The sequence below is a fragment of the Megascapheus bottae genome, chromosome 17 (genome assembly GCF_031878675.1).
Source record: "Megascapheus bottae isolate mThoBot1 chromosome 17, mThoBot2.hap1, whole genome shotgun sequence".
Taxonomy (NCBI): Eukaryota; Metazoa; Chordata; class Mammalia; order Rodentia; family Geomyidae; genus Megascapheus; species Megascapheus bottae.
The window spans coordinates 8,748,764-8,772,113 of NC_143525.1; the positions used below are offsets into that span (position 1 = coordinate 8,748,764).

The 23,350-nt window shown below is 45.6% G+C and overlaps 1 protein-coding gene across 6 annotated transcripts in view; it reads left to right on the forward strand.

Moving 5' to 3' along the window:
* Arhgap44 (Rho GTPase activating protein 44) overlaps positions 1–23,350 on the forward strand; it is a 136,513-nt gene that overhangs the window by 109,601 nt on the left and 3,562 nt on the right. For 2 of the 6 annotated variants that reach the window (XM_090349554.1, XM_090349558.1), the window contains 7 exons: positions 1,115–1,228; positions 1,972–2,063; positions 4,371–4,551; positions 13,253–13,270; positions 14,039–14,257; positions 16,689–16,852; positions 20,486–20,863. In XM_090349554.1, coding sequence (XP_090205680.1) covers positions 1,115–1,228; positions 1,972–2,063; positions 4,371–4,551; positions 13,253–13,270; positions 14,039–14,257; positions 16,689–16,852; positions 20,486–20,863 — 1,166 coding nt within the window. Of the gene's footprint in view, positions 1–1,114; positions 1,229–1,971; positions 2,064–4,370; positions 4,552–13,252; positions 13,271–14,038; positions 14,258–16,688; positions 16,853–20,485; positions 20,864–23,146; positions 23,199–23,350 lie in introns of all 6 variants that reach the window. The other 4 variants (XM_090349556.1, XM_090349560.1, XM_090349555.1 and 1 more) reach the window with 4 other exon arrangements.

Consider the following 23,350-nt stretch of genomic DNA (forward strand, 5'->3'; position numbering starts at 1 on the left):
TCTGAGGGAGAATAAAAAATCCTCCACAGAAGATGCTTCATTGTGGCCAAGCAAAATGAGGTTAGGAGCATACAGCCTTTGTAACAGAGGTCAGCAGAGGACATGACCTCAGAGTCTTTTGAAAGTTTGAAAGTGAAAACCTGGCTGAATGGCTGGTTTTCACATCAGTGTGCTTGAACTGTATTTGAATGCTGGATTATGTCTAGTTTATTCATGGACTCTGAATAATTGATTGAGGTACAAGTCATATACCCCTGGGTTTTATTTAGAGTGAACCCCAAATTCAAAGTTGTGTAACGATTGGCACTGATTGTACAGTGTGTTCATTATTTCAAAGAGAAACCCAGCTCCCATTAACAGTTATGCTTTATACCCCCCTGAACCATGTATAAACATAAACACAGGCTACTGCCTCTGCTATCTATTCATCTACTTTATGGCTCTGTAGACTTTCCTATTTTGGATATTTTGTGTAAATGAATTAATATAGTTTACAGCCTTTTGTATCAGACTTCTTTCACAGTTCATCCATATGTCAAGGGGTTATCATTCCTTCTTCATTTTTTCTTAAGACTTTATAATAGTCCATATTTATACATTCACCCTATGATGGAAATTTAGCTTCCAATTTGGGGCTATTATGACTGCTGCTATGTTATCCACATTAAATTGTTGTGTGAACACATTCCTATAGTCCTAGGGGTAGAATTGCTAGGCTGTTTGCTATCTGTGTTTAGCATTTGCTTCATTCGACCTTTCTGAAAAGCCTGTGTAAGGGTAATTTTCAAAGCCACCCCCCCAGCATGTCATTGTTTCTGCATAACAGGACAGGTGATAGGTTTTGACAGTGAAAACTATGGTCAGCCCCAAAGGAAAAGCAGAGACTTTTTAGCTATCATGGAAGCAGCTGTTGACATCTAACAGAGTTGAGCTCTGAGTCTGTCTGCTTTTTGGAAAGAACACAAATTTCCCCTTTCCTGACACTTGCTGTGTAGATGTCTCATTGTCATCGTTGGCATCTGCTGCGTGAGAAAAGTCTCACTGGGGGAACGTACTGGGGTAACGTGGCTGGTGCTAAGTCCAAAGAAATCTGGCCTCTCTCATTTCTTTTCAGATACTTGATCAAATTTTTATCCAAGCTATCCGAGTATCAAGATGTAAACAAGATGACTCCCAGCAACATGGCGATTGTCTTAGGACCCAATCTCCTGTGGCCACAGGCGGAGGGGTGAGTCCTGGGAAGAGAGGCTCTGGGGGAGCAGCGCAAGGTTGACCCTGAAGCACCAATAGCCTCTGTGAGCCTTTAGATTCTAGTTTGATCCATACCTGAGAATTCTGTAGTCTCCGGAGAAGGTGCCGCCCTCTGCAGAGCATTCTTGTTGATAGTCTCTGAGTCAGAGCTCAGAGGCTAAGAGTCCTTTCTGAGTCAATATAAAACAGCATCAGGGGGGCCAGGAGTTTGGCCTAGTGGTAAGAGTGCTTGCCTAGCATGCACGAAGACCAGGGTTCAATTCCTTGGTACCACATACATAGGAAAAGCCAGAAATGGTGCTGTGGCTCAAGTGTTAGAGCTCTAGCCTTGAGAAAAGCCCAAGGACAGTGCTCAAGCCCTGAGTTCAAGCCCCAGGACTGGCAAAAAAAAAAAAAAACAGCATCAGGATAAGAAGAAAGAAGTCTGGGGGCTTTCCTGCCCCCAGCCTCATAATTGGAGAGAGATGCACTCAGCGAACAGTGATAGACACATCCTAGCATGTTAGATGTACCTTCATGGAGATGGCTCATTTGCCCTGCGTGATCAGTCCCCTTTCTGCAAGACAAAGTGTCTTTACTAAGAGAAAGCCAGCTCACAACCTAGGCCTGTAGGGTTCTTGTTCAGGGCCCCTTCCCGGGTTCAGTGACCAAAGGACTATGTGACTGTCTCATGCAGTGTGGATTGGTGACCTTGCTGCCTTCTCTGCTGTGTGCTTACAGGAACATCACTGAGATGATGACCACAGTTTCGCTGCAGATTGTGGGGATTATTGAACCCATCATCCAGCATGCAGACTGGTTCTTCCCTGGGGGTACGTGGTGGTATCCACATGGGAGACAGAGGTGGGGAGCAGAAAGAACACTGCAAGTTCTCAGCCTTTGAAATCAAGTACTGCCAGGCCAGGATTCTGGAGGCTTTCTTTTTAATCTGTCTGTGTAAACACATCCAGGTGTTAGAGTTGTGGTGGCCTCCTATTCTCTTATCTCAACCTCAAAGAAATTCTGGCATGAAGGTGTCTTCTGCCTGGGAAAACCAGCTCCATGAATGCTGCAGGTCTTATACCTCTATGCAGGGTTTCTTTATATCTGTAAGTCAGTAGAAAGCTCGTGCAGAAACCATGCAGACTTGCTCTTCCCTTTATAGATGTTGAGGGAGGCTGAGCCTGAGGCAGGAGGAAGATTTTATTCAAAGTTCTCACCTGAGTGTTGCCCTTTTGCTGCTCAAAATGGGATTCTTTGAATTGCCCCTTGGCTCATAAAAGTGGGAATCAAAGCTAACAAGATGTCTTTTTTTTTTTTCTTGGCCTTGTTCCCAATGAGTCTTTCAAGGCAGGGATACATCATTGCTCTCCTGAGTATATATTTCTCAGTGGTAACAGCTTTAAAAACATGGCAGTTGTTACATTAAATGCAGTATTTGATTAAGAATATTGATACTAGTGATTTATCACCGGTTTATTACTGGTGGTTTATACCTGTAACCCTAGATACCTAGGAGTTTGAGATTTGAGGATTGCAGTTAAAAGCTCTCCCTGGCAAAAACATTCATAAAACTCTTTTCTCCAATTAATCACCAAAAAGCAGGAAGTAAAGGTATGACAAATGGTAGAGCACTAGCTTGAGTGGACAAAGACATGAAGGAGCACAAGGCCTCCCTAGTTCAAGCCCAAGTCCAACAGATAGATAGATAGATAGATAGATAGATAGATAGATAGATAGATAGATAGATAGATGCTATATCTTACGTAGAGTAAATATAGTTGTATGGCATCAGTAGCCAAGAACTCATGAGTGGATGAAAGGTTATAATTCTGTGCCGTACTGTCAAAGAAGTTTGGTTCTTTCTTTTAATGTATGCGTTTTGACTGACCACTCTGAAGAACCAGGCTGCTAAGACTTGTGTTGATGACAGAGTTGAGTAGCCTAAGGAGTTAAGCTAGAGCAGTAGAGGAGATGCAGTTGAAGGTGGTGGTTCTGTAGCATCTATAATGAGCTAGTAACATCAGCAATTCAGAGGGTATCCATCTTCTCTATTAGAAAAGGGAGTATATATATATATATATATATATATATATATATATATATATATATATATGTGATGCAACATATACCTCAGTGGAATCTCTTACTATTTCTACCCTTTGGGTCCATAGTAAGACAGTGTTACCATTCATAATTAACAAGATTGACTCGTTTTACTTTCTTGACAAGCTCCATTGGCTAGTACTTCAATAACTTAGGTTATTAACGTGATTGAATAGCTGGGTTTTTTTCCTGCTTATTCGGGGATTCCTGCCTAAAGGATAAAGGTTGATAAAGGTGATTTTTTTTTTTAGAAAATCTTTTTTCAGAAAGTACTTCTCAGTTCCTGCTGTATTATGATTATTGTCTTTATAGCATTAGACGTTGAACTTGAGGCCTCATGCTAATCACTCAACCACTTGAGCCCCAGTCCTCTTGCTTTTGGTTTGAGTTTTAGATAGAGTTTCACTGCCATTTCCTTTGTAGTCTTGGATTGTGATCTTCCTACTTCTCTCTCCCGAGTAACTGGTATTATAGGTCAGTATCACCATACTCGACTTATTTTGGTGACATAGTCTTGCTATCTTTGCCAAGGCTGGCATCAAACCACAATCCTCCTATCCCTTTCTCCCATGATCCTAGAATTATAGATGTGAGCTACTATGACTGGCTTCATCCACTCCTGTTTTATCATTTGTTTGTTTGTTTTTAAGTTACAAATAAACATTGTTGTTGTTTTCCTAGTCCTGGGTTTGATCTCAGGGCCTGTCCTTGGGCTTTGTCAAGGCTAGAGCTCTACCACTTGAACTTCAGCACCACTTCTGGCTTTTTCCTATGTATGTGGTACCAAGGAATGCTAGGCAAGCACTCTACCACTAGGCTAAAATTTTGGCCCTAGACATTGTTTTGTTTTGTTTTTTTGACACATCAGTGTATATAATCTGATGTATTCTCTAGTCTCTTAGTATGATGAATTATATTAACATGCTGAATGAATGTCACGGGCAGGGGCAGTGAGTAGAGGAGTCCCTTTTTTGTCCAGGAAGTCTGTGGCATATCAAGAGATCATGTATATGGCTTATTGTTTTTCCCCGCAGAGATAGAGTTCAACATTACAGGCAACTATGGGAGTCCAGTCCACATGAACCATAATGCGAACTACAGCTCCATACCCTCCCCAGACATGGACTCTGCTGACCGGCGCCAACCCGAGCAGGCCCGCCGGCCCCTCAGTGTTGCCACGGATAACATGATGCTGGAATTTTACAAAAAGGATGGGTATGAGCGAGTGTCTTTTTCATAATTGGGGCCTGTAAATGATGGAGGGGTTGGGTAAGGGTGAGACTTAAGAAAACCAGGCTTGACTTGAAGGATGTACTTTACCATTGGAAATTTAGTCACTTGTACCAAATCATTCTTTTAGAAATGAAGTTTGAACTCAGGGCCTCATACTTGATCTTACTTGGCTAGTCCTCTACCACTTAAGCCAGTCCTCCAGCCCTCCTTTTTTTGCTAGTTAATTTGTAGATGGAGTCTGACAAACTCTTCTTTTTAGGCTTGAGTCATCAGTGCCTGGGTTGTGTCCTTATTTTTGATGTTGACTGGGATGAGTTTCTGGCTTGCTTCCCTTTGGGTACAGCCTTCTTAGCTGACATTATTGTGGTATTGTGATATTATTATTAACTAGCTATCATCAAAAGGAATAAAAGTGGGTCAGTAAGAGAAATTAAAAACCTGTATAAGCACTTTATTTGGAGTGAAAATGTTTACATGTGGAGTTGAGAGTATAGCCCATTTGTAGAACATGTGGTGGGCATAAGCCAGTAAAAAAAAAAAATTAGAATAACCAAAAAAGGAAAGAAAAATCCCCCCCTAACCAAAATACATAAGTACATATCAGTTTCCAACCCTTTAATGGCTTTCCTCTGTAGATTCTTCAGAAGTGTACATGCATAAAGAATAGTTGTAGCACAACATTTAACATTCCCAACTTCCACCTTTATAAGGCAGAAGAAAAAAAAAAAACCTAAACCTGACTTTAGTCCTTTTGTCAAACTTTCCTTGGGTTTTAAGATATTTTTCCTTTTAGTATTTCCCCCTCAACCTTTGATGCAGCTCTAAGAAACTCCTAAGTACATCCAGCTTAGTATGTAAGTGTGCATGGAACAACTTAGTGCAATGGTTGCATCAGCACACATAATATTTAACTACATAACAAAGGCAATTGGCTTGGAGGAGATAAGAAGGTCTCCTAATGCACTGTAATAAGTTGTGGTGAGTACCAGCTTAGCTATGGTAGCCAACACTGAACCAATCAGAGCCTAGTTGACAGCACCATTCGTCAGCATGCATAAGGAATGGGTTGCCTGGCCCGGTAGAACAAGTCAATTTTTTAATAAACCATGGTTAGGGATTAGACATCACAAGCATAGCTTGATGTTGGTGGCATCCTTTCTATTTAGAAGGCTAAGATCTAAGGATTATGGGTCAAATCCAGCCTGGACAGGAAGATCTTTGAAACTGTTTTCAGCTGAGGGAAACAGAAAGGCTGAAAGTGGGACTGTGGCTTCAGTGATAGAGCATCAGTCTTAAGCAAAAAACTAAGGGATAGCATGAATTCAAGCCCCCAGTACCTGCATATACACAAATTCCTTTTTCATAAGCATTAAGTGGCATTTTACAACCATGCCTTTAAGATAGATAGAAGAGTCAAACTCTGAGCAAAAGCATCTGAAAGTTGTAGAATAGGGAATATACAGCAGCTACAACTTTCTCCTTTCATGAGGAACTAACTGCTGGATTACGGGAAGAGCCTGTTGGAAAGGCAGGTGATCTCAGGGGCTTCTGAGGAACCAGAGTATTACCTTTACTCCTCTTCCTAATGGGAGGTAGCCTTGTAGGCTGGATTTGGCAAAGGAGCCCTAAGGCTGTGTACTGTGACAAGAAGGTGGGAGACCCTGGCTGCCCAGTGTCTCTGCATCTTTTCTCACTAATTAATATGAGTGATACATGTGTGTGTGTTTTCATAGTTTGGTATTATATCTCTCTGCTAAGGAGAGATAAAATGGAATATTCAAATAAGGCAGCTAAATTTTCTTAATATATAAGAAGGAGCTAGATTAGGATGCATGAGAGAGAACCGGAGAATGTGCTGGGATGTGGATTGGAATATCATTGGGAGTAGTAACTCCATTCTTTTGGGGATATCAGGCTAACTGATGGAATGCAATGGATGGTGCCGGCTTTAATGTCTGGGGCAGTCTCTGTTCTAGAGAGCGCCTTATGTTCTGCGGTGAGTGCTTTTGCATCAGTGTGTATCTGTCCATTCTCCAGCCTGACCTGGTCTGATTCCCACCCCGCCCACTGAGAAAAAGTAATCTAGATACCTTTGAAGAAGACATCTGCGGTACAATCAGTGAGGAGTTCAAAATCCACAGGTTCCCTGGAGTGTACAGCAGATGAAAAAAACCTGAACAGTCTTATTTTCATAATTGATTTCATAGTTGATTTGTCCCTGAGGGGATCCCTCAGTTTAGTGAGATGTCACATAGGAACTGAGTTACTGCACAGGATGACAATTTTTAGACAAACTCCAGGGTCCTCTCCAAGTCTCTCTTCTCTGCCCATCTCAGAACCTAAGTCATTATAGCTAGAGAATTTTTTCAGTGTTGGTGTGGTTCATTGTGAAATAGAATCTATGCTGTGTAGTTTAAACCTCATATTCCACATTTTAACTCGTGAACTTCCTGGCTTGGGATGACCATCAAAGAGCTATTGGGCTTGGCATTTGTGTAGAGTCATGTGCCACATCATGGGGTTTGGTCAGTGATAGGTGGCATATGCAACAATGGTCGCAGGAGGGAATGTCACCTGGTGGTCACATAGCCATCCTAGTTCAGGTACATACTCTGGGAGGTGCATGCAACAAGGACATCACCCTATGACACATTGCTCACAACGAATCATCATCCAGCTGTGCACTGTGTGTATGCTATAAGGTGCAGCGCATTTATGATGAATGATTCCAAGCTGGCTTTTAGAGAAAGTAAAACCTAAGGTTGTAGTTGTTTGGAAACAAGCAATGATTTGCATCCACTGAGTTCTTGACTTAGTAAGATCAAGGGAATGTAAGATCAAGGAAATGTTCTACGTTTGTCCCCATTTATGAGCTTCTCAAGTCTTTGAGCTCTGTTTTTAAACCTTCAAACTATCACCACTGAAACACTGGACAAAACTGTAATTCAGGTTTGTGGGCCAGGTTAAAATAGAGAATCAATATTATTTATCAATAAAGCTATTTCAGTAAATCTCTGGTGGCTTCTACTACAGTCCTAGCTACTTGGGAGGCTGAGATCATGATTGCAGTCCATGACCAGTTTAGGCTGAAAATGGTCCAAAATTCCATCTGAACCAGTAGTGAGGTGTGGTAGTGTGTATGTTAGCTTAGCTATGTGGGAGGCTGAGATTGTGAGGATCTCAGTTCTAAGAAAGCCCAGCGGAAAACTCCACAAGACTTCATCTCAACAGAAGAATCTGGGAATGATAGTATGCGCCTATCATCCCAGCTGTGGTGAGAAGCAAAAAATAGGAGTTATAGTCCAAGAATACATGAGCGTGGGGGGGGGGGGCAGTGTCTAGTGGTAGAGTGCTTGCCTAGCATGCACAAAGACGGGTTCGATTCCTCAATACCACATAAATAGAAAAGCCAGAAGTGGTGCTGTGGCTCAAGTGGTAGAGCGCTTGCCTTGAGAAAGCCCAAGGACAATCCTCAGGCCCTGAATTCAAGGCCTAGGACTGGCAAAAAAAAAAAAAAAGAAAAAAGAAAAGAAATGAAAAGAATACATGAAGGGAAGTGAGACCTATCTCAGAAGTAATCAGGATGTAGCCATGAGCAAAGAAGCTCAGGGACAGCACCCAGGCAGGCCCTGTGTTCAAGTCCAAGGACCAAAAAAGGAGGAGGAGGAGCAGCAGCAGCAACAGCAGCAGCAGCAGCCAGGCATTGGTTGCTGGCTCCTACCTGTAATCTTGGCTACTGAAGAGGCTAATATCTGAGGTTTTGAATTTGAAGCCTAGGCAGGCAAGTCTGTGAGATTCTTATCTCCAGTTTACTACTAGAAAAATGGAAGTGATATTGTAGCTCAAAGTGGTAAAGCAAAAAAAAGTTCAAAGACAACAGAGTGCAGTGGCTCAAGCCTGTAATCCTACCTACTTAGGAGGCTGAAATCTGCGGATCGAGGTTCAGAGCCAGCCCAGGCACAAAAGGACCTGAGACCTTTATAGCCAGTTAACCTCTAGAAAAAGGGAAATGGGGCTTGGCTCAAGGGTAGGGCAGTAGCCTTCAGCTGAAGAGCTCAGAAACAGTGCCCAGGCCGAGTTCAAGCACCTTGACCCACAAAAAAAAAAAAAAAAAAAAATTCAGAGACAATGCCCAGACCCTGAGTTCAAGCCCCAAAACTGAAAGAGAGAGGGGGGAGGGGAAGGGGAGAAAAGAGGAAGGGAGGGAAGGGGGAGAGTGGGAATGGGGGGGGGAGAAAAGAAAATGGATGCACATGTTAGACTGATAAGTCAACCAGCTGAGTAACTCCAAGGACTGACCACAGTTACCACAAGCCAGAGGAGAGACATAGCTCAGATTTTCACCCAGTACTTCCACAACAAACTGCTGAAGCCTTGATTTCAGACTTGGGATTACTTACATGCACTGCAAAAGAATAAATGTGTTGTTTTAAGCCACCCATCTATACCCTTCTGGGTGGGATCTGACTGCCAGAAAAACCAACCACATCACCAGGGGTTTGGAACATTTTGTCCACTTGCAAAGAGGGGAGAGAAGCTGAAGACTGAGTTAATCATTTATGGCCAGTGATGAAATTAGTCATGTAATGAAGGCTTTATAGAAAAAATACAGGAGGGCTGGAGTTGTGTTTTGCCCAGCAAGCTCAAGACCCTGAGTTCAAAACTGCGATACTGTGGTTATGTTGCTGAGCTTACCCATCATCCATCATTAACTCCAGCTCTATAGGGACCAAAGCTCCTATCCCAAACTATCTTGTATATCTCTTCATGTGATTATCCTTTAAAGTAGTCTTTGAAACAAATCAACAATAGTAAGAGGGAAAAAAAGTATGAAAACAAGCTGAAGGTGTGACTCAGTGCTAGAGTGCCTGCCTAGCAAGTGAAAAGCCCTGAGTCCAAACTACCCTTTCCTCCTAAAAGAGTTGTGGGGCTGGGGCGGGGACGGGGGGGGGGGGGGAGGAGAATCACATAAACTACGTAAAATGAGAGAAATGGCAAGCTACCCTATCAAGATCAGCAACAATTCCCCCTCCCCTTTTTTTTTTCCTCCAGTTCTGGGACTTGAACTCAACCTGGGCACTGTCCCTTAGCTTCTTTTGCTCAAGGCTAGCGCTCTGCCACTTGAGCCACAGCATCACTTCTGTTTTTTGTTTTTTGGGTTTTTTTTTTTTTCTGTGTGGTACTGAGGAATCAAACCTAGGGCTTTATGCGTGCTAGACAAGCACTTGACCACTAAGACACATTCCCAGCCCCAGCAAGATTTTCTTGAGCTAATGGTGTTTACATCTTAGATGCCATTGAAGGTAGTTTACTTCCCTTGCAGCTTCCATGCCAATGCCTTTCTGATTCATAAAAGCACAGGAAGCTGAGCTTCCTTAGTAAATTCAGGAGCTCACAGATACATTTTCTATTATCCCAAAGATATTGGATCTTAAACCTGGAACCTGTGCCTACTACCTCATTTCTGGGGGAAAAAAAGTGGGGGGGGGGAGTGTGGAAGGCTCTATAAGAAGGGATTAAAATAGAGAATCTGAAATCAGGACATTGCCATGGATTATCTGGAGGACCATTATGAGGGCATTATCAGCTTCACAGGCATCTAAAGACTGGAGGGAAACTGTAGTATACTATAGAGATGTGTGGGTGAAGCTGAGATGTGGTATTCCCAAGGTAAGAAATGTCAATAACTGCCAGAAACTGGAAGAAGCATTGAAGAATTCTCTCCCTAGAACTCCTGAAGGAAACGGAGTCCTGCCACCACCTCTGTTGACCTTAGTGATAACAATTCTTAACTTCTGGCCTCTAGAACCATTAAGAGAATACATTTATGTCATTCACCAACCCTGTAATACTTGTTACATTAGCCATAGGAAACAAATACTGCCATCTGCTTCTGTTGCAGCAGGCACAGCCATTGTCCTCCATTGAGCACCTGGTGCCATTGCCTTCCCTTTGATTTGAGATGGCCTTATCCATTTACTAGTAAGAATCCCAGAAGGTAGGACCAAGAGTGTGGCCTAGTGGTAGAGTGCTTGTATAGCATGCCTGAAGCCCTGGGTTTGATTCCTTGGTACCACATATATAGAAAAACCAGTAGTGCTGTGGCTTAAGTGGTAGAGCACTAGCATTGAGCAAAAGAAACTTAAGCCCTGAGTTCAAGCTCCAGGACTGACCCCCCCCAAAAAAAAATCCCAGAAAGTGCCCTGGGACTTAGAGGCTAGGTCCAGGGAAGCCTTGCAGGTTCTCTGGCAGCACTTACACCTGAAACTCTGCCAGCCTAGTATAGGAAGGGTGCAAGCTGCCCCTTGGAGAGAAACTAAGGCCCTGAAATGAACACAGGTGACATGGGAACAATTTGCTAACTCCATGGGTGAATACTGGGTTCGTAAATTCAATTTTAGAACAATGTCTTCCCGTGTCTTTTAATATAGCAACATACCTAGGCCTACCTTCTAGATAATGAAAAGCTGACCCAAGCAAGCTTTCAAACACTTAATGTTTTCCTTCTAAACACCATAAGCCATTTTGCTGATTCTGCAGATGTTGGATATACTGAAGAAACTCAAAACAACTGGCCAGGATAGCCCCTCCCTCCATTACCTGAAAAACCCTTGGTAAGCAGGAAAGCTTGTGGCCATTCCTAGCTGATTTCCAAAAACCCTGTTTCTTTTCCAGTGACTCTTTGATCCAAGGCCACCCTTCTTATTCTTGTCTTCTTTGTTGCCCTGATGATCTAGGTGGGCAGTGAGTCCTGGGGCACTGTGTCATTCAGCTATTACTATAGCAATACTCTACCTAAGATAATCAACTTATACGAAGAAAGCTGTATTGTGGCTCACAGTGGTTTTGACTTGGCTCCATTGCCTTTGGGCCTGTGACAGCACAGAGTATCATGGTGGGAGTCCACTGTCAAGGAAGCTGTTTCACTGTGGCTAGCAATCAAACTAAGAAACATGAGCATGTGGGGTTCCAATATCCTATGGTTAGGTCCCAGCTCATACCAATAGTGCCACAGCCTGGGAACACAGCCTTCAACACACAGTTGGTGTGAAGCAGAGGCTTATGGGGGATCTTGGTGGTATACTGGGCCGTTTCATAATTTCTGGTTGCGTTTGTTGGAGACATTCAGACATTTCAAGGTTGCCATTTGTTTCCTGTGCTTTTCCATCTCTGAAAGCCTCCCCGATGCCTTTATGATGGACTCATTTTGTAAAGACGCACATAACTGTTTAAAAATGCCAGTACATCGGGTATGTGTTTGCTGTGGACATGCCTTCCCTAAGAGCACTTGCAGCTGGCCCAGCAGATATTTCTGTGGAGCTCAGCAAGCTTTGTAAAGGCAGAAGTGTGCCCTCAGCACTTCTTGTTCACCTGCTGACAGCTAGCAGGGCTCACTTGGTACCCACCCCATACCTCCTTCCCTGAGTAGACTACATAGTCAGGAAGCATGGAGCATGGGGTTACTGAACCTGAAAGATGCTCATGGGAATAGAAGGCACTCATCCTCACCAGCCCTGCTCACGAAGCCCAGGATTTCCTCCATGTGTGTGTTTGAGGGTGGGGTGGGGCAGCAGAGGAGTAGTGCCATGTTTGCTTGCTTGGTCTGATTACTCAAGGCAAAGAAGGAGAGAAGGATGGGACTTAACATCAGTCAGAGATTTTTTTTTCTGATTATCCCAGGAAGTACTTCCACCCATGCCTGCCATTCTTGCCAGCCATGGCAGCTAAGTGACCTTGGTTCCTTTCCCCAAGTGAAAACAGACTCTGTGTTCCCTTCATCCTGATCAGTCCTGAAGCCAAAGAAACCTGTCTTGAATATCAGAGGATACACACTGCACTTTGAGGGGATTTCTAGACATCCTGGCGAGGTGCTTGCATCTTCAGGTGCCATATAACCTGAAAGCTAGCGGCCACCCACCACCCCCCACCACACTCATATACATGTTCCAGTCCCAGGCGCCTTCTTGAAGTCAGGGAGCAGGCAAGCAGCACCAGTCACTAGACAGGAGAGGTTCTGTGTCGTCTCAGAAAGCTCACCCAGGTCTCCTGACACACCTGCTCTTCTGGGGCTCTCATCCCACTTGCTACAACCCATCTCCAAACATGAACTTTTAAATAAGTTCTTCTGTACCCTCATAAGGTGTATGCAGCAACTCTGTAGTTCTGACCAATGTCACTGTGGAGTAGGAAGACGAGACAGTAACCATGTGACAGCACCCTTCCTCCACCTCACCTCCTAACTCCACCCTTTATAAGACCTAAACAGAGTGATCTCTCCCTCCATAAATATCTTTCTCCCTCCATACCAGAAGTAGGAGCTCTTACTTCATCATCAGTTACTTCTTAGATCATTCAACAAAGACGTAACCCCCTCTACATCAGTGTAACTTAGAAGGGGGCAGATGGCTACTTTTTCCCATCTTCTGTCCCCTGTGAATTCCCTTTCCCCCCAGCCTCACAGCCACTTTACCCCTGCAGCTGCTGTCCATCTGTATGGTGTCTACCTGTACAAAAATCTAAGTCATTTTGAGACCAATTAAATGGTACAATGATATAAACCACATCCCAAGACCCTGCCCTTGGCAAAAGACCCCTTTTGCAAATTAAAAGAAAATACAACCTTTATGTCCAAAGGAAGGTGTAGATTGTTGACACTAATATCTGTATGTTTCTGTCCCTGCAGCCTTAGGAAAATCCAAAGGTACAGTATCCACTGGTAGCTTACAAGGTCCACGTTTCATCTAAACTAAGCCAGCCATGTGGTAGTGAGCTGTGTGAGAGGGGGAGTGGTGCCATGTTTGGTTGCTTGGCCTAATTTACTCAAAGCTGCGTGCCCATTGTTCAAATAGATTCAGAGCCTGGAGGGACCTCAGGCATGAGTAGACCCTTTCCTGGTCATGTGGACAAGCAAGTGTGGCCCACAGAGGGCTGGCCGGCCAGGGTCTCCAGCCCCAACAGAGCTCAAACAGGTTCAGAAAGGAGGTCTTCCTGCTGGTTGGTCAGTGTTCCAGTCTGATCTCTCTCCTTGCCTCCTCTCCCAACCTCCTTCCCACGACTGGGAGGAGGAAACGACCCCTACCGAGCTAGGGAGACCACCTTCTGCACTGAGGACTGCTTGGGTTCCACACCCAGGGTGCTTGAGGCCATTATCCTAAGACCAGCTGGCTTTGGCAGAGTGGAATCACAGCTTGTGGAGCCGCAAGCTGCTGTGTCCTGCTGCGGGCCTCGGCATCATGGGCCAACCGTCCTGTGCCTCCTGGGCTGCAGGGCTGTGTCTTTGTGTCCCCAGCAGCCTGGGCGCTGGGGCATCACTGCCCTTTTACTGCTGCTGCATTGCTTCCAGCCCAGGAGGCTGCTAAGGCTGCTGCTCTTCCAACCTGGACCTTGCTTGAATGTCACCGCTTGGTGGGGGAGGGCGCCTGCCACCTGTCAGGCATGGGTAAGCAGGTGTCTTTGTGTCCCTCGCCAGCATGGGTGTGAGGGTCATGGACACGTCTTGGGTGGCTCGAAGAGGCTCCTCTGCTGGCCGGAAAGCATCCTGCGCCCCACCCTCCATGCAGCCACCCGCCCCGCCTGCCGAGCTGGCTGCGCCATCACCCCTGCTGGAGCAAGTCCCGGACAGCCCTGCTGCAGCTCCTGTGCTCTCCCCATCTGCTGCTGGCCTTCAGCCCATGCCTGAGCGCCCCAGGTAAGCCCTGGACTCTGCCTTGGGGGAAGGACCGGCTGGTGTGCGCATGCGTGCAGGGGTGGCTGGGCTTGCCACTCTTACTTACTCCAGGCTTCTTAGACCTCATCTACCCTGTTCCCCATTTGTAAGCATTCACCTTTGGCTTTCTGCATCATCCATAGCACCCTTGATTCTATTCCTCAGTACCACATATATAGAAAAGCCAGAAGTGGTGCTGTGAGAAAACCCAAGGACAGTGTTCAGTGCCGGGTGCATCAAGGCTTCCCAAGCATCACATCCCCAAGCAGACATAGAGGGTTGCAGCTCACTAAAGGGCTACAGAGACTGGAATACCACTTCCCTTCATAGCTACCCTATTTTGAAATTTTGGAATGTCAGCATTTCTTCCTTGCTGTCTGCAAGGTATATACTGAGTGCCCTCAGTGGTTTTTGCTGTGTGTCATCATTCTTTTATTTGGGGGGAGAGGAAGAAAGGGAGGGAGTTCCTGTCATGTCTGCCCCTTGCTGGAAGATCCCAGGATAGCCTTTCTCCTCTTTGCCCCAGGCTCTGCCTTCAGCTTTCTCCTACCCAGGCTGGTGGCTCTGTCCAGCCAGGCTCAGCCTTTATATCCAATTTCGCTGCTCAGCAGTAACACAGATGGCAAACTCTACTCACTGACTCCCTATCTTGAGAACTAACTTTTTCTCCCCTTCTTCACCTAGCAATCTGATAACCATCTGCTGTCCCCCCAGCCCCTTCCCCTGCCTCCCACTGAGTCAGCTACACTTGTGCTGAGAGAGGAACCAGGCTAAGTAGATAAATTCTCGATTTGCGCTGGAAAAAGTATATCGAGCAGGAAAAGTCAGAGAAGAGATCAATGTCTTATCCAGTCAAAGGCAGCAAGAAAAGTCTAGCAAGAAATGTCAATGTCAAAAGCCTACAGGAAAATTGGAGGTGGGAGCTTTCTTCTATGGTGTTTTCCATTCTTGATTATTTTCATTTCCTCTCAGTGATGGCAGAAATGGGTAAAAGAAGAGGTAAATTGTTGGGCATGAGTACCCAGATGCTCTGTGACCTTGAACTAGGGAAAGAACAAAAGATAGGCAGGTCCTCTTCAGCCCAAGTGGTGACCCAGAGTTTTCTGGATTTGCTTCTAAATAAAAAAAATTTTAAAGCATTTTGCTTTTTAGGTTCCTTTTAACAACATTCTTTTAACAAATTCTCCCATTTTGCAAGGGAGAGAAAGCACCATCTCTGAGGCCGTGATCTTCTTCTCTTCCTTCCAGTAAGAATGCTACTTATAATGGATGACCTTCCTGTTCCAACCCTGCTCTCCTTCTCTCTCAACATATCAGGCATGAGTGCCATCTTTCTATCGGTAGTTTTTTCATTCCCTCCACTTCCATATTTGGAGTTTTTAACTAATGCTAGGGAAGAAATATCCTGCAGTTGCTCTGGTGCGAGAAGTATCAGCTCTCATGGAAGCTGTAGGTAACCAGGCTCTGCCTACCACACCCTGTAAGAGCATCAGAATCCAGGCAGGCAGGATAGCAGGAAGATACCGGTGAGTCCCCATCCAGGGCACCTCTCTGAGTCACTCAAGACTACTGACTGCTGACAAGAAGTGACATTCTGTGGAGACATAGCAACAGTTTGCAAATATCTTCCATGAATGGTGCATTGGAGGCTGCTAGAGAGTAGTGATCTGCTATCTGTGTGTGTGTGTGTGTGTGTGTGTGTGTGTGTGTGTGTCTACATAGTAGTTCACTAGGGTGTCCTTTAACATATATCTTGTCCTTAAGAGAAGACCTGAGAAAGAGCTTAGCAGTAAGCATGAATTTTCTTTGGGATTTGCTAAATATGAGTATTCCTTTGTTGATCCAAGGGCCTTAAGAAGCCAGCATTCCTCACTGATATCGAGCAGGACCCTACTCTTAAGCTTGAAGGACTGGAGCTTGAACTGGCCCCCAGGCAGGAGCATAACCAGGGCCTAGTCTGTGGAGATAGTCTGAGGACGGGTCCTCAATTCATCACCTGCCTGGGCCAGACTAGAGAGAATCCCAGGCAACAGCTGTTGAGTCGTCAGCCCCGGCTGGCACACTGACCCTGGGAAGTCCTCTTGGCTCTGGAATGCCAAAGGGATGGGAGAGATGAGAACACTGTGGTGTCCCCACTTCAGAACAACCTACAGTTCCTGTGCTGATGACTGGATGCAGGGAGATGCTCAGAAGAGACCACTGGCAGTGCAATATCAACAAAGTTAAGGGAGAAGCCTGTATCATCAGAGCTCCAGGAAGGGACAGTCACCTCATAGGGTGCTTTGAAGGTTTTAAGAAGGGACTAAGGCAAACCAGAGCTGGAAGATTAGAGCAGGGCCCAGAAAACATGTAGTTTCAGAGTTGGCAGATTGGTCCCTCTTCTGAGGACCTCTTCTGTATGTTTGCTTTTTAGCACATCTAAAAACAAGGAATCATCTCCAGGATCTGGGCAGAAAGGAAGTCCAAGCTCCAGCCAGGTACAAGTGCCAGTTTGTCCAGGTACGCAGCCAGGAGAACAACCAAGTACCAGCCCCAGCCAGCCACCTGCAGACCAGAGTCCTCACACTCTCCGGAAAGGTATGTCACCTCTTTTCTTTTGCCCAGTCTCAGACTGGTGAGGGTTGTTCCATTCCTGAGGGCTCCATCCTTTTCATAACATGATTGCTAAGAAACGGTGTGGCTTAGTGAATAGTCCCAAGGGAGATCCTTCAAGTATTGAGGCATTAACCAACCTAAAGAGGGGTTATTTCACCAACATTCTTTAGGTCACTCCATGAAACGTAGGCTCATGAGGCAATGCTTGTTGAAGAAATGATGCAATAGTATAGACGTCATAGCATGCTTCTTTCATGGGTCTACCAGACCTTCCAGCATTTATAAAGCTGCATCTGGTCATGTACACCAGCTCCATGTTCCAGTAACAACCCAGGTGGTGACAGAGAAGAGGGAGTTGCGATTGTTGTTCCCTCAAAGCTAGATCTTCAGTACTTACGTTCTGGAATTTGTGAGGATTGACCCATCTTTCAAACCCATGGTAAAGGCCCCCAGTTAGTCCCTTTGGAGAACCATTCCCCAAAGCTGAAGACAGCACATGGTGACATGTCATCTGTGGAGGAATATACTGAGGGAATGTTTATCCAGGCCTTTTAAATGGTTTCCCACCTCTATTATCTCTCAGAACAGCCTTTCTCTCATCAAAAATTACATACAGTTTTATTTGTTCTCAGTTTGGGTCTTCTATGCTCCTAGGACTGGTTTTAACTGTCAAGTTGGGCCAGGTTCATCTCATCTATATTTCCCATCAGGACAGGTCCCTTTTGAGTCATGGCAATACCATTCTTCTAGGAAGCCTTGACCCTGCCTTGGACCTTGTCCATTCCCCATGTCTTTTCATCCTTTCTATATCCTACAAATATTTACCAAGCCCTGATATGTGTAGAGCTCTGCTTTGCAGAGCAGCATAACTATAATGCAAGGGTTCATGGTACTGCTATGCCAGTGGACGCCTGGACACCAAGGGGACACATGGAGTACCCTGCCTGGACTCAGAAATTAAGGTGGGTGACCCAGAAGAAATGACGTCTTGAAGATTGAGTACTGAATGGGTCAGATGGCAGTAGTGTACATCACTGCTTCACATCTGTAATCCACTTAGGAGGCTGATATCTGAGCACCATTTGAAGCCATCCCAGACAGAAAGGTCCACTTCCAAAAAGCTGGAAGCAGAGCTGTGATTCAAGTAGTAGAACTCTAGCATTGAACACCAAAGCTCAGGGACAGTACCCAGGCCCTGAGTGTCAAGCCCTAGGACAGACACAGAAAAAATAAAGACATTGGTAGGTTTTAGCATTTCCAGCACTGATACGCTTTCCTTACCATCTAGACATGGTGTTCTCGTCCTTTGGCATGTCTCTGACTCTTCTCCAACTGTTCCTCGTGTGGGTAATGGCTAAACCACTCTTTCATCCAGTGGGAACACATCAAGGCTCCTGTCACAGCCAGTTACCTTCCTTGTGTCGATGCAGGATGACCATCTTGAGTTTTGCAGCATATTAAACCTGCACAGAGAACACAACCTAGAATAACCCAAGTTCCCATGTGAAGAGGCACTGCATTGATAAGAGCTTCGAAAGGCCCAACATTCTTCTCCATGCTCCATCACCACCCACGATGAATGTGCCCAGCAGTTATATTTTTGACCTCTCAGTCTTCTGACTTTGAGCCACGAATAGATTATCATACTTTAGAGCTGTCACCAGCCAGAGACAGTGTCATTTCAGCTGGGAAGTGTCACTGTGTGGTCTGTTGTCACTGTAGCCCCGTTAGAGGAGCAAGTCTGGGGTACCCAGTGCTTCCTGTTTTGTGCAGCAGCTCCTGCATCAGCCATGTTTGATCATGCACAGTCATGAACCCCAGTAGCAAAGCCAGGAAATGGACCCTACAGGAAGTAGAAAACTGGAAAACTAAATGCTTGATTTGTGTTTTGTTTTGTAGTAGGCTTTGATTCACGTATGTGCCCAGTACTCAAGAAGAGAGTACTCTTCCAGTTGTGTGGAAGAGGCCCATTTATTTATTTTTCTTTATGTTTTTAAATATAGTTTTGTTATTATTAAGGTATTGTATGGAGGAGTTACCATTTCATAACTCGGGCAATGAGTATATTTTTATGTCACCCCTCCTTTTGCTTTCCCCCAGTTTTCCCCTCCTATCCCTGCCCACAAGTTATATAGTTCATTTTCCATACTGTATACTGAATAGCATAGCGTGATTGCATTTGTTCACGTTCCTCCCTCCCTTTCTGTGTCCCCACCCTCTTCCTCTCTCTTTAGAACAGCTTAAATACATTGCCCTAGGCACATTGTGGATAACTGGTAGAATAGAAATTTGAACCCAGACAGCAGGTGCTTTTTCTCTTCCTGGCTGACAATCCAGGGGAACATAAGATATTCTCAGATGAAGTTCTGTTCCATGGTTGGGTTTGGGTTGGTGTGGGGAGTAGAAGGAGAGACCTTGGTACCTCCCTGAAGACTTAGAAGATAGTTTCTTCTAGAATTACTGCTACCCACAGCCTGATTTCACTTAATTCTTACAGGCCAATGATCATTTTCTCAAAAACTTTGCCCATCTCTTGGATTTCCTGAATGTTCAACTTGGTTATCTTTCCCAATTCATTTTCTATTCAAGGCATCATGTACTTGTCATCCTCTAGAGAGATTCAGTAAATAAGGAGAGGGAAATGAAAGGAAGGGAGACGAGGTTGTGTCAGTGATGTGTTTGAAGAGATTCTGGTTTGTGCCTCAGTGGCAGAGTGCTTGCCTAGCACGCATGAGGCCTTGGGCTCAGTCCTCAGCACTGAAGAAAAATGGGGTAGATCTGTACTTTCTTACATCTGGAGGGCACAATTCATGAAAGAAAAGAAGAAAGAAGTAAAATCTGTGAGCAGAGGCTGGGATGGGAAGGAAGAAGGAGATACAGATGCCAAAACACAGTTGTAGGGTATTGTAGTATAGCACAGTATGGTAAAAATAGTCTTTCCACAGCAACTAATTATACATTTCCAAATAACTGGAGAATGTTGGACAGTTCCCAACACATAGAAGTGATGATGTTTGAGGGGATAAAAACTCTAATTACTATGATTTGATCATTATGCACTGTATTTGTGTATTGAATTACAGTACATGAGTAGGCACAAATGCTGTCCTTAATTCATTTAAAAATTAAGAAAACAAAGCCTGCCAGGCAAGTGGTACAGACAGGGTTGAGGCTGGGAACACAAAGTGACAAGATCAGCCTACATACCACTGGGCAGGTGTGGCTGAAGGTCAGTTTCCTGCAGGAGGATTTGTCCCTATGGTTTGCTTCCACGGTGATTTGAATTGGCCACTGGAACTGGCTCTACTGATGCACTGTGAGGGTGGTGAGACCTCACCCCCATGGGAAATCACCCACTCACCACCTGTTGATGGGAGGTTCTTTGTCCAAATTGTGTGTGTATACAAAGGAACAGATGGAAAGTTAAGAACACTTGCAAATCTAGGTGCATTTTTAAATTCTGTGGCATGAGGCTAAGGCGGGGAGGAGGAGGACGACAACGACCATGGCAACAACAACAGCAACGACAATGAAAACAAGGGGGGGGCGGGGGAAGGACCCCAGTGAACCACGAAGATACCAATGTGCCTTGTGTTCTGTGTTTTTCTCTTTCAGTTTCAAAGAAGCTGGCACCAATCCCACCCAAGGTTCCTTTTGGCCAGCCTGGGGCAGTGACTGACCAGTCCACTGGCCAGCCATCCCCAGTCAGCCTGTCTCCTACTCCCCCAAGCACTCCGTCTCCCTATGGACTGAGTTACCCTCCTGGGTACTCCTTGGCTTCGGGCCAGCTCTCCCCGGCTGCAGCTCCTCCTTTGGCCTCTCCTTCCATTTTTACAAGCACTTTAGCCAAATCAAGGCCCACCCCAAAGCCACGACAGAGACCCACTCTACCACCTCCACAGCCTCCCACGGTCAGCCTCTCGGCCTCCAGCCCTCAGTCTACGGAGCACCCCATGCTGGATGGCATGACCCCTGGGGAAAGCATGTCTACAGGTATCCAAGCCATGGGCTTTCTGGAAAGTTCCTCTGAGGCTTAGCAGAATGTGCCAGGGGAGGGGCCAACAGCATCCCTGCCAGGTAACAGATGCCCACATGCTGTGAGCTGGTTGCACTGGCCCAGGATTGCCTCCAGGGGGCTCTTCTGACACCTCACCAGTGGGAACAGTGCAAAGCAGCTATGGAATTGAGTCGTTTTCATTTTGGTTTGGTTTTTGAGGACAGAGTCGTCTTCTCATGGGAATTCTCCTACCTAATCCCACCAGGCCAGGGTTGTTTCTGAGCACCGATTGCTCAGGAACCGCTGGTTATGATCCTCGAATGCCTGGCATCAGAATGCAGGGGAGGGGCTGGCATCCCTGGCACAGTGGGCCAGCAGCAGAGCAGGTGCTGAGACTCATCTAAGGGAGAAGGAGCCAAGAACCAAAGATAATTTCCTCCAAGAGTGGGGAAAATGTATTTCTAGATGTGTTTTTAAAGGGTCCTCACTCTCAGAAAGACATATTCCCCCTCCTCCCTAACACCACCCCTTACCCCCTGCTACCACAATTCCTCCAGCAGCTGATTAGGCAAACTGACACCTATCTAATCCAGTTTGTTGCAAATTTCAAAACAAAGATGCAGCTGTATTTCCTCCCCCAGTGAAATGTATACGTGTGAAATCACAGACAGACAGACAGACACACACACACACACACACACACACACACACACACACACACACACACATCTCCTTGAGGAAGAAGTGGGAGACGTTTTTGAAATGTCTCCCCAGACATGTGAGATTAGAAAGTCAGGAGAAGATGTGTGGCCCCTGTTTTAGTCCTTTGAGCCTTTCTTGCTTCTGGGAGATAGGCGAGGTGGTAAGCTGTATCTTGGAATAGAACTAGCACAAATAACACACATGCTACAATACAAATTCATATGTGTTCTATAGACACCTACATACCACATATGCCTGTTCTGGTGTATTGCACAGCAGTAGAGCATCTGATAGTTCAGACCGCAGGATGCAAATTGCTCAGTTACTGCACTCATCAGCTCCTGATGCCGGGGTCTAGGGTACACTGGGGTCCTTTGCAGGTGCCCTCTCTTGCCCTGTGCCCTCCCAAAAGGTGACATTTTCTTCTTTAGAAGCAGCTGGATGCTGTGGGCTGTTGGCTCTTTGTTGCAGATAAAAACACTGGGCAAGGCAGACACCAGTGGCTCACACCTGTAATTCTAGGTATTCAGGGGGCTGAGATCTGAGGATTACAGTTGGAAGCCACCCCACGTAGGAAAGTCCATAAGACTCTAATCTCCAGTTAACCACCAAAAAGTCAGAAATAGAGCTGTGGCTCAAGTGGTAGAGCATAAACTTTGAGCTAAAAATTAAGGAATAGTGTGTAGGCCTTGAGTTCAAGCCTCAGAACTGGCACAAAAACAAAATAAGAACAACAAAAAAAAACTCTAGGCAAATGTGCAGGCCTTTGTGAGAATGCAGGTAGTTTCAGCATTAGAGGAAAGAATCTTTATCTATGGGTGTAGTTAGTGTTGAATATACAGCTGCTACCATCTACCCTGAGACATACTTAAAAATTAAGGAGACTCTTGAGGAATACAGTGTGCACCCCACCCCTTTAAGCTCTCAGGGGCTATGCATGCTTCTGGAGTGAGCTGTGGTGGAGGGGCTGGGTAGAGACAGGAGTAGCCTACACTGTAAGCTATGGGTTGAAGAGAGGATGCCCCAAGGAGGCAGGAAAGAGCAGAGAATAGGGCAGGAAAACAGAGGGCACGGATGGACACCACAGAACAATAGGAAGCACTGGGTATGAAACGATCCCCCCCTTTTTTTTTTTGCCAGTCCTGGGCCTTGAGTTCAGGGCCTGAGCACTGTCCTTGGGCTTTCTCAAGACTAGAACTCTACCACTTGAGCCTCAGCACCACTTCTGGCTTTTTCTATATATGTTGTACCAAGGAATCAAACCTAGGTCTTCATCTGTGCTAGGCAAACACTCTACCACTGGGCCAAAGTCCCGGCCCCTGTGACAGGCTTTTTAAGGCCTGATAACTTGTCATACTCAGTGACACCCCAGCCCCTCATCCTGTTTGTTTTATGTTCTTCTGGCCTGTTACTGTGTCCCTCACGTACAGGTCCCTGAGCCAGTGTAGAAAGCAGTGAGGATTTTGGTGTGGCCCAGTGGGAGTGTGGCACTTCGCAGTGTTTTTGTTTTTGTTTCGTCCTTCCATGTTTTGTCATGTTTATTCCTTTCTCCGAATCCTATCATTGTGTTCTTGCAGCTGTGTAACATGAGTGACGCAGTGTTGGATACGTGTGAGGGGGATTTTCAGGGTAAGCTGGCCCCAGCTCACCACCTCTCCATTCCCCTGGCCAGCCCAGCCAGTTGCCTGGCCGCTGCCCAGTGCTGCCCGATGCCCTCCTACCAGTCCCTCCTCTCTCTGCATGTGGCCCAGACCAACCACTCGCATGCCTGCTTCACTCTT